The sequence below is a fragment of the Oncorhynchus kisutch genome, linkage group LG18 (assembly GCF_002021735.2).
Source record: "Oncorhynchus kisutch isolate 150728-3 linkage group LG18, Okis_V2, whole genome shotgun sequence".
Taxonomy (NCBI): Eukaryota; Metazoa; Chordata; class Actinopteri; order Salmoniformes; family Salmonidae; genus Oncorhynchus; species Oncorhynchus kisutch.
Genome location: NC_034191.2, coordinates 48749311 through 48760299, shown reverse-complemented (window position 1 = coordinate 48760299; position 10989 = coordinate 48749311). Strand labels below are relative to the sequence as shown.

At 43.4% G+C, this 10989-nt stretch overlaps 1 protein-coding gene across 1 annotated transcript; it reads left to right on the top strand.

The window, feature by feature from the left end:
- Positions 1–356: 356 nt before the first annotated feature.
- Positions 357–9745, top strand: LOC109909330 (oxygen-regulated protein 1). Its single transcript, XM_031796211.1, has 3 exons — positions 357–1010; positions 1747–1906; positions 2373–9745. Exons 1-3 carry the CDS (start codon positions 369–371, stop codon positions 3302–3304), a joined length of 1734 nt encoding a protein of 577 aa, XP_031652071.1. The 5' UTR covers positions 357–368; the 3' UTR covers positions 3305–9745.
- Positions 9746–10989: the final 1244 nt, after the last annotated feature.

The window sequence follows — 10989 nt, the reverse complement described above, 5'->3', positions numbered from 1 at the left end:
AGCCATAATGAATGACGCCAACAAAGATCAAGCCTGCCTAACAATGTTTACACAATGTGTTTGTTTAGACAACTCCTTATTTCATTTGACACTGGAAAAATCTAGAAGAACCTTGAGGGGAGTCAACCTGCTAATGAACCACTGTCCAAAGCTATTCTGTCATTTTATTTGATTTAGAGAAAAAAAGAGAGTTTTCTTTAAGATACTACTGATACCACTGCAATGCAGGTTTGATATTTATCCTTGAAAGTTAATCTGATATACTACAACAGATATCACAATCTCATAATAATCAAGTAACTAATGTTTATCATTATTTCTTCTTCATCCATCTCCCCTTTCTCTCTGTAGCCTATTAACCAATCAAAATGAGTGACGTGGGGCTCACAAAGTGCGCCCAGGACCAGTTCTCAGGGAGTGGACACACAGTGACCACGTCACGCCACCCATATATCACAGACCCCATCGCCTCCAAGCGCATCTGCTTCTACAAGAGCGGTGACCCTCAGTTCAGTGGCCTGCGCATGGTCATCAACAACCGCACCTTCAAGACTTTCGATGCCCTCCTAGACAGCCTCTCCAAGAAGGTCCCGCTGCCATTCGGAGTAAGGAACATCACCACTCCCCGAGGGGTCCATGCAGTGCACACACTAGATGAACTGGAGGATGGGAAGGCCTACATCTGCTCTGACCAGCGGAAGGTCAAACCCATTAACATGTCAGTAGCCAATAAGAAGCTACCACCCTGGTACAATGCCCGCCCCATGAGCGCCCGGCGTCGGGCCTTGCAGCTGGCCAAACAGAACCCTGGCAGGCCCAAGCACATAAATGCCCCTGTCATTGTACGCACACCTAAGAGGTTGATGGTATTCCAGAATGGGGACCCCAGTGTCAAACATAATCTGATGCTACAGAAGAGAACCACTCGCACATTTGAGGCTCTGCTGGATTACTTGTCCGAGTTGATGCACTTTCCTGTGGTAAAACTACACACACCAGATGGAAGAAGGGTAAGTGCTCTCCCCATGCCTATGGACACTAAAGTTACTGCTATTAGTAATTCAGATTTGCTTGATATTGTTTAGAAACACATATTTCATATGTTTAATCTCAAGGTCTAGTTAGACAGGAAATCAGTGCTGATACTGTAACCAAACACACAGAGGTTCAGGCACTCAACTCTTATCTTCACACATCATGCATTGGCATTAGTCTGTGATGGCCTCACCTCATGACTGGAGGTGACCTGGCCCCAACTGATTGGCAACTGATTGGCCTTACTGACCCATAATAGTTGGACTCACAGCAGGACCCATAAATAACTGATAGAAAAAGGGAAAGTGTTAAGCTCCTCAATTGTTATATCCTTTTAACTGAGAAGGCATTTTGGGATAGTGTTGCTAAGGACCTCAGGATGTGTATCTTCTACTGATGTCATGAGATTTCATACATAGCCCTGGTGTCACATATGAATATGAATGATACATTTATCAATTCAATTCATCAATTCAATTGATGAAATCAATTAAATTGTACTTCTGATTTAGGTACAAACATGATTTAAGTACATACCAGTATTTAGGTACATATTTAGGTACATACAGTATGGAAATATTTTGGATACATACAGTATTAGTCTTAAGTCATGATTCTAAAATTAAGCTATTTTAATCATTGATAGATGCCGTTCACAACAAAATTTTATTCCACTATTACAGTTAAAATATTTCATTTGTCTCTCTGCAGGTGGATGGGCTCCCAGCTCTGATTATATGCTCTGGGATTGTAGTAGCTGCTGGTCGGGAGGCCTTTAAATCTGGGAACTACAAGACACAAAAATATTTTGCTTCAACATGGCTGCCTGCTAGACGAATGGCATCTAAAAGACTAAAGCAACCAGCATCCCGTAAGTCTCATTATGTTCACTCAACATTTTATATGTATTTTGAAGCATGTTTTTGTCTTGATGTTTTAAAAATAATTTGGATAGCATCTGCCTATTAACTTAGCATGTTTTGCATTACTTTGAGAATATTGAAAATGCATTGTTAAACATTCATGTGTCACATCTACAGTGCTACTGTCTGTCCAGTAGTAATCTATCCCCTCCGTGTCTACATGCTTGTACGGGATAAGCAGTGGGAAAGTGCTGAGACATTACTATCATCCATAATACCATGAATGACCTACAAAGGCCTACTCTCTTCATATGCGGTCAGTCATTATGCAGTATGAACTGTGTAGACTGTGGATCTGGTTTTCCTAACTATTGTTTTTGATCTCTTTTTCTTTGCTGACCTGCTGAAACATTCTTGCCTCCCAAAAAATACCCATCCATCGTTCTACACTCTCTCCTTTGATCCACTCCAAAGGGAAAAAGAAACCTATATCTAGCGGCAAATCAAAACTTTTCTCCCCATCGTCAGAGAGATACTTTGTGAATCAGATAAACCACTGCATTGCAGGAAGTGAGTGTGACCTCCCCAGTAACAACGCAGAATCTGTAGAACTGGAGGCTGGCCATTTTCTAGAGTCAGTGGCCGAAACAGATGGCGACTCCTACCATGGAGATAGGGGTGAAGGGGCAGACAACTGCATCCCCGGTGACGATGACATTGAGAAGTCCTTTCGGGTGAACCAGGATGGCAGCATGACAGTGGAGATGAAGGTGCGACTAACCATCCGGGAGGAAGAAACCATCCACTGGACCACCACTCTGAGCAGGTCCAGTGTGGCCAACCAGCTCAGTGCGGCTGAGTCTGAGCTGGAGAACAGTTCTCCTGAGTCCAACATCCTACCACCAACACAACCCAACACCATGGGCACCATCAATGGGTACAATGTTAAAAAGGATGATCATGATGATAAGGATGATATGCCTCCAGAGACCAGCAGACTTACCAGTGTGGAAGTAGACAATGAGGATGATGCTAAAACACATGTAGGTGTGGTCTCTCCCAGGAGGGCTCCTACCCCAGGACCCAGGAGATACAGAGAGAAGCAGGCCTCAGTGGAGAGCCTCAAAACAATATTGGGAGATGAGATTCAGGAGAACATGGTAGGTTCTAACTCCTACAGAGAGACAACTGAGAACGGAGAGGTAAAGGAGGAATACTGCATGGTCATACAGTGCAGCAGCAAGCCAGTTCCTAAACCAAGGGGAGTTGGATCTGTGGATATCAACAATTACAATAAGACTCAATCGACTTTTAAATCAGGCATGGCTGAGATCTTGCAGATCCAAAATGGCGGCGAGGAAGTCATAGAAAGTGTAATGCACATATACGAGCAGCAGACCTGTTAGGACAATTTCCTGGCTGACAGCCAGTACAATATCCAGGGTTTGTCCATATATGGGATGATGTACGGAAGAACAGCCACCTCTGACACAGCCCACTTGTCCTCCAGTAATGACTTGGAGCTGGAGCTGGGTAGACCCTCTACAGCCTCAAAGTCAATCAGCGTGTGGAGGGCTGACCAGTCTCTTTCATCTGAGTTCACCATCCCCAAATTTAAGGCTGGAGGATCTCTCCTACGCAACAGGGTACTAAATGTCCATAAAACCCCTCTCTCCATGCCCACCAAAGACAATGACACCCCAGAGTTGGTCTCTGAAGCAAGCAAAGAAAACTCAAAGAATGTCAAGAAAATGTTCTCAAAGCCCAAAGTCAAAAAGAACCAGGTTCGTAAGGTTACAACACCAGACAAAAGACATAAAGAGAGTAATGAAAATGCTCCTGGAAACAATAAAAGAGTGAAAACTGGGGGGTTTAGCAGCAATGTATCCGTAAGGAAAATGTATGGACCAAAACCTGGCAGAAGTCTCATCAAAAACAAAAATAAACTAAAAGGAAAGGAAATCAATTTAAATATTGAAAACCCAAAGGAATCGGCAGTGAAAGAATTACATGTTACTGAAAATAGAAACAAGACTTCAGTTTCAGTAAAGAAGAACGTATTGCATGTTACATTTCCGACGGAGGCCCAGGTGGACGGAACACTAAAAAGGCAGAGGTCTATGCACGAGGAGAGAAGGTTTGATAAAGAGAGTCATGATCTGAGCTCTTCTAATATCAATGAATATGTTGAGAATTGGTTAGAGAAAGCCCTCCCAACTGTGTACCCAGACCCAGTGGAGGAAACTCAAAATGTGGAGACACCAACAATGTCTCCGGTAGAAACTGAGGGAGACATTGTTCCAGATGTATCAGAATTCAATTGTGAAATGGATACTGAAGAAGATGAGCCTTCTTTGTTTAAGGAAATAACACAAATACCAAGTAGTCTATCTTTGGAAACGACTGCATTTCCAAATAGAACATTTGAAAATATAGCAACACAGACCAACCTGGCTTTGGAAAACACAACATTACCATGTCCTTCTGACCAATCATCGCAAAAGACTCCATTACACAGTGATACTACACAGGAAAGGTTGCCCATTAATCCCTCAGTGGAAAATACACTTTTCTCCAACGGTCTCTCCGTCTCTCCTACTGCAATAATCTTAGTAGAAAAGCCATCACCATCTGACAGTCATTCATTGGAAGAAACATCAATGCCTAAAAATATCTCAGAAGAGAAGCCACCTATCACAAATGGTCTGTCATTGGAAAATAAATCAGTACCAAATAGCTCCTCAATAGAGAAGACCCCAGTCTCAAACAGTCTCTCGCCTGAGAAGACACAACTGCCTGCTAAAACACAGATGGAGAAGGCACCATTATCCAACAAAGACTTAGATGTGTCTTCCATAGGTAGCAGTCCTTCATATTTCATGTGTTCATCACCTAGTAGTCTAGGTGAAGAACAACCCTTATCAAGCAGTCCTTCATCAAATAAGGCTCCATCACCTACTGGCCATGTATTTGAAAAGACAACATTGTTCAACCACTCCACTCTGAAAGAACCACCATCACCTAAACTCCCAACAAAAAAGACAAGATTGGTCAGTAATCTCACCCTGGAAAAGCAACTAACACTTAGAAAAGCTTCAGCTGAGAAGTCTTCAATATCCAGTGATCCTACTGTGGAAAAGGTGTTGATGGATAAGGCACCAATCTCCAATGGTCTCTCATCTGAGAAGCCTGCTAAAACTCGGATATCCAACTTTGTCTTAGATGAGGCTCCCTTAGCTAGTAGTCCCTCATGTTTCATGTCGACATCACCTACTAGTCTCACATCAGATGAAAGACCCATATCAACCACTGGCCATGTTTTGGAAAAAACAACATTGTTTAACCACTCCACTCTGAAAGGATCATCAACACCTAAACTCCCAATGAAGAAGAAGCCAATACCTCCCAGTCCCACTTTAGTGAATCACGAAGAGATGAACGGGGATGATAAGCTGAGCAATTCAGATCAGGGAGACAGTACCAAAGTAACAGCAGAGGAGCCCCTAACAAAAACACAGATACCGTCACACACAGAGAAACTTCCTCCCCAGCCAGATATGAAACCTGTGCTAGAGAAGCTCTGTTTCTCAATTCAGTCAATTAGACAAATAACACACAACAATCATCCATCTTGTCTTGAAAAGTCAAACAGCTTGCCTGATTTCTCCTCCCATGTGGCCTCTACATTTGGGTCATCTACTAAAGCTCTCCTTTCTTTCTTATCTGTTATTACTTTAAAGGAAAGCTTCACTAACTGGAACATACCTGAACTGAATGCAAACAGTGTAAGCTGTGCTGAGGCTTTGAAAATGATGGAGTCTCTGAGAGAAATTGCCAATATGGAGGGTGCAGAGGAGTTGAAAGCTAGTCTGTCAGAATTGCAAAAGTCAACTTCCAAACAACTGCTTCAAAGTTGGAAGGGTTTCCAGGAACTCAACAGCAAAGTCAGAAGTCGCAGCTCAACACCGAACAGTTCAGAGCACGATGTCTTGTTTGAGACATGCCCAGAGAAGGGCTACATCATTGAAGAAAAGTCATTGGATATCGATGAGCTAATACATGAGCTTGACTTGCCTGGAAAGCTGAAGGAAGCATTGGCAGCCCTTCCAACCGGGGTGAGCGAAAGCATGGAGGGGGATGAAATAGAAATGTCTAAAGAAGCGAATGAAAAAGTGTCATTCCCAGAGGAAAGGGTAAATGCCAAATCAACTGCAGTCCCTAAGGAAGAAGCTTCAAATAATAATGTGCTTAATATTGATGCTAATGTTGATGTTAAATCCATCATTAAAAGATTTATAAATATTTACCATCCCAAAGAGGTGACTGAAAACAAGATGTCACCAATCCCAGAGAGCCAAAACAGTAGGCAAGAGCAGCCCTTCTCCTCAGAAGAACAAAACTTTAAAGACGATTTTACTTGCCATAGAAGCAGACAGGTAGCGAATAAGGAAGGTTCTGAACTTGAGCAGGACAACTGGGAAGAAGAGGCTAAATGTAGCAACAAACAGATTGACCATGATAAAGAACAGACATACTCAGACATAGAGCAGGCTTACAGTTTAGCATTGCATGATGGCTATTTGGAACTGCAAGCGTGTCCCTTGAAGACCAAAGTGAAGGATGGGGACATACAGTCAAGCTATGTGGAGGAGGAGGAAAGCTTGGAGGAAGAGCAGGAATACTATATTGGGAATGCACTTGTGGAGCAGGAGAACAAATGTATGGAGCTGCAGCTTAGCAATGAGGACAGACAGTCCACTGCTGAACAAACCCGGGCTAGCTCAAACCAACATGAGGAGTCCGAGGTCACACTTGTTGAGTTGAAGGTTAGCAGGGAGGAGGAGGAAAGCTTGGAGGGAGGGCAGGAATACTACACCGAGAACCCACATGTGGAGCAGGAGATCAAATGCATGGAGCTGCAGGTTAGCTGCAAGGAAAGCTTAGAAAAAGACCAAGCTAGCTCAGAGGAAGAACAGGAATGTCATGTTGAGGACCAACTAAGCTATATGGTATCAGAAAATAGATGTATGGAGGATGAATGCTTGGAGGAAGAGCAGCAATGTCACATAGAGGATCAGCCAAGCTATGTGGGGCTGCAGGTTAGCTATGAGGAAAGAGTATCCAGCCTCAAGGAGCAGGCTACCTCAGAGGAAGAATATGAATGTCATATAGAGGATCAGCCAAACCATGAGGAGCCAGAGGTCAAATGCTTGGCGCTGCAGGATAGCAGTGAGGACGGAAAGTCGACCCCTGAAGAAGACCAGGCTATCTCAGATGAAGAGCTGGAACATCATGTTGAGAACCAACCAAACCATGAAGACACCGAGATTAAATGTATGGATGCAAAGGTTAGCAGTGAGGAAAGCATGTCCAATCTTGAAGAACAGCAGGCTAGCTCAGAGGAAGAGCTGGAATGTCACATTGAGAACCAGCCAAGTCATGAAGAGAAGGGGGTTAAATGTATGAAGATGCAGGTTAGTAGAGAAAAAATAGAGTTCACCCCTGAAGAAGACAAGGCTAGCTTAGGGGAGGAAGAGGAAAGCCATGAAGATGACTTGAGCTATGCAAATGCACGCATTAACGTGCAGGATGAGCAGACTCACTTATGGGTGGAGCAGACTACTCAAAAAGAAACTGAGTGTACTGTCAGAGAAACACTGCCTAGATTGTTCAAACAGCATTATATTGCTGACAGGATGGATAAGGATAGTGGGAAGAATAGCGCGCAGCATGTTAGCTTCGAACAACAAACTGATACTGCAGAAGAAGCAAACTTTGAGGATAATCAGTGTAGCTCAGAGGAGAAGCGAGTAAGCTATGAAGAGAAGCTGTCTAGCTCTGATGTAGAACATGTTAGTGTAGAGGATGAGCCATACCCAGAGGAGGAGTATCAGGAAACCTTAGAGGAAGAGCCTTCTGAGGAGGATAAACATTATGAAAAAACTGAAGCAAAAACAACCAACTGTTTTGAGGAGCCATTACCATCTGTAGCAGAGCGAGTAAAAATACTGGATAAGAAGATTGCTGATGTAAAGCAAGGGAAAAGCATTACTATAGCGACAACTGGCATCAAACCGTTTGACCAAATAGAGGTTTCTGCTGTCTCAGGCGGTGATGATGCCAAAGAGGAAGACAAAGCTCATGTGCACACTTTTAAAAGGACAACGTGGCCTATAAATACATCAGAGACTGTAGTCATGTCCCCCCCAGCTCCACGATCCTTGTTGGCATTTAGCTATGATGGCTGTATAACTAGAGAGCCTGACGGAAATAGGGTCAAGTCAATAAAGGAATTGTTTATAGCAAAAAGCGTTGTGGACAATCGGTATGGACAAACAAGACTACCCAGCCCAAACACCTCAAATCTGTCTGACAACAGACCGGAGACTTCTGGCAGTGGTGGTCATCAATCACAGACATCAACTGAGACGTCCAGTGGTGAGGAAGATTCAGTGAAGAAATCCATCACTAAATGCGTTGTCAGGAGAACAATCGAAAGGCTTTATGGAAAGAAAGATACCAATGTCAAAGACCGTGCCAGTGAAAGTCAGCCCCCATCTCCCCTGAAACCAAAGTCCAGAGAATTTCCTGGTAAGATTAGCCTTTCCCCATTTCATAATGCACAGACCAAAGGGATGTCTGACTTATCATACTTCAATGCCACAAGTTCTGTAGGCACATACAGTGATCCAACACGGTATGTCGCCTTCAATGCACAGGTCGAGCCTGGAGACTGTTTCCTGATAGACAAAGACAGGTGGCTCCTCAGAGAGAGCGTGATCAGAAAGTCTGTCTCAGAGCCTATTGATATCAACAAGAACACATCTGCATCAACTGAAGATGTGTGCCAGGATACAGAAGATGTCCCTTACTCCCTTTTCGGCCACACTGATTTGGAGGACATAGTGAAGTCTGTGAAGCCTTTGGTGCCAAAGTGCACCTATTTCAACCTGCCTCATGGCTGTGACTCAGACCCGCACCAGGATGACCTAAGCCCCGTCAGCAAGGGCAGTGCTAAGGGTGACGTCTCAAAGGACAGTAAAGACAAGACAGAGAAACCAAAACTGTGGGCTGAGAGGAATGGAATAGCTTTTGCCCCTACTGACTTCAAGATGCCAGATAATAAAGTGCACCCTCTAATAGAAGGCCCGGGAGGTGGAAAGGTTGTGGTGGTACAGCCTGGCAAAGGTCAGACAGATGTCATGAAAATTCCACAGGAGCCAGATACGCTAGAGATGCTCTACTTCTCCTGTGGCCAGCACTGCCCCATCCTGTGACTGTGACACACTTAAATGTGGACTTTTTTTTCTTTTACAGGCAGCTTAGAATCTTACTGAGGCTATTCAAAGGTACCAGGAGATGTCATATACAGTGCCTATTGAAAGTCTACACCCCTTTAACGTTTTTCAAATCTTGCTGCCTTAAAATTCAATTTTAAAAAGGATTACATTAGATTTCCCCCCCTACAGATCTACACAATCTTCTCAAAGGAGACACTGGACTGATCTTATGGCACATATTGTTAGTTGATCACATGCTCTAGAAATGTATTGTCTGTAAGTAACCCCCTGATACTTAATGTTGTATTGTGTATTAGCTGTAGTTAATTTATCTGTGTAAATGCATTTCTCTTGCATCATTACATAAGAGAGTGAACTCCGAAAGCTCCAGCTTGCATTTACAAACATAACCATGAACATAACTTGCAATAACAGATCAACTTTTATTACAGTAGTTGTATATAGATGTTTATGACCTTTCTACATTTCTGGCAGCTGTGATCTGTTGTTCTGTTGAGTTTCTTCACTTCATTTTTGTGATATGTCAATTAAACAAAACAGAATCTATACCTGTTTCGTCTACCCTGTGTTTGTCTATTCTCTTTGGTCATTGTAGCCACAAGGCTGACGAGTATAGTAAAAGCACCTGTAAATGGATCATCTACTGTAATGTCCATTTTCTGTGAATATACTCATTTTGTGGGTGTTCATGTTTAATGGCTCATCAGCAGACCCTGCATTTGAGGAAATCTCCATAGTGTTTGGAAGTAGTCATTCATTATGCTGTAATGGTGACTGACCTCCTGGTTTTTATCTTTTCAGATTTACTGCTGGCCTGTTAGATCTTTTTTTCATAAATGTCCATTCGTTTCCAGCATTTTTCCTGATCAGTATCAGAGCAGCTCTGAGGATCAACGTAGCTCAGTGTTTTCTCACGCCCTCCGTCTGAGGAAGTATCCATGTTGTTCTAAGGTTCTTTTGTTTCTCTGAAGTAACCATGGAGCAGGCCCGGTGTTGTGACAGGAGAGGCGAGGAATGCACTAACAGGAGAGAGTGTTTACATCAATCCATCTACAAAGACACAGAATGAGAGCATGGTGGCCAGATTTAAGACAGACAAAATCCCTTTCAGTTGAGACGGTGGCCAGGTCAGATCCATTGATTTGCTAAGACTGGTGTCATAGCATCGATTATTTTCTGTACTAGCATCAGCCAGTCTCAGAGAGTTGATATGAAACTCACAGGGAAATGTGTGACTGACTACAATACATGCGATTGACAGTAATAGGACACCCATCCATTCATGCTGTGGAGGTAATGACTGTGGCTCTAATTAGAACATTCAACAGCAAGACGGATAGAAACCCATCTGTCAAATAGAGGCACTATGAATGATAAGATGCCAAACAATGTGTAACAGTATAACTTTAGACCATCCCCTCGCCCATACCCGGGCGCGAACCAGGGACCCCCTGCACACATCAATAACAGTCACCCTCGAAGCATCGTTACCCATCGCTCCACAAAAGCCGCGGCCCTTGCAGATCAAGGGGAACTACTACTTCAAGGTCTCAGAGCAGGTGACGTCACCGATCGAAACGCTATTTAGCTCGCACCACCGCTAACTAAGCTAGCCGTTTCACATCCGTTACAAATGCATCAACTTCATGGTAACATTGGGCTTTGTCTGTACTGGCCACCACTGGTACAAAGAAAATATGTTGGAATGTACTATGTCCACTAGGTGGTAGAATAAGCCTTCATCACCCAACCTATTCAAAGTCGTGATATGTTACCATGAAGCTTAACTT

Coding starts and splice junctions, on each gene's coding strand:
- LOC109909330 (XM_031796211.1), top strand. CDS start 369: ATGAGTGACGTGGGGCTCACAAAGTGCGCCCAGGACCAGTTCTCAGGG. Junction 1,011..1,746: donor ACACACCAGATGGAAGAAGG/GTAAGTGCTCTC, acceptor GTCTCTCTGCAG/GTGGATGGGCTCCCAGCTCT. Junction 1,907..2,372: donor ACTAAAGCAACCAGCATCCC/GTAAGTCTCATT, acceptor TCCACTCCAAAG/GGAAAAAGAAACCTATATCT.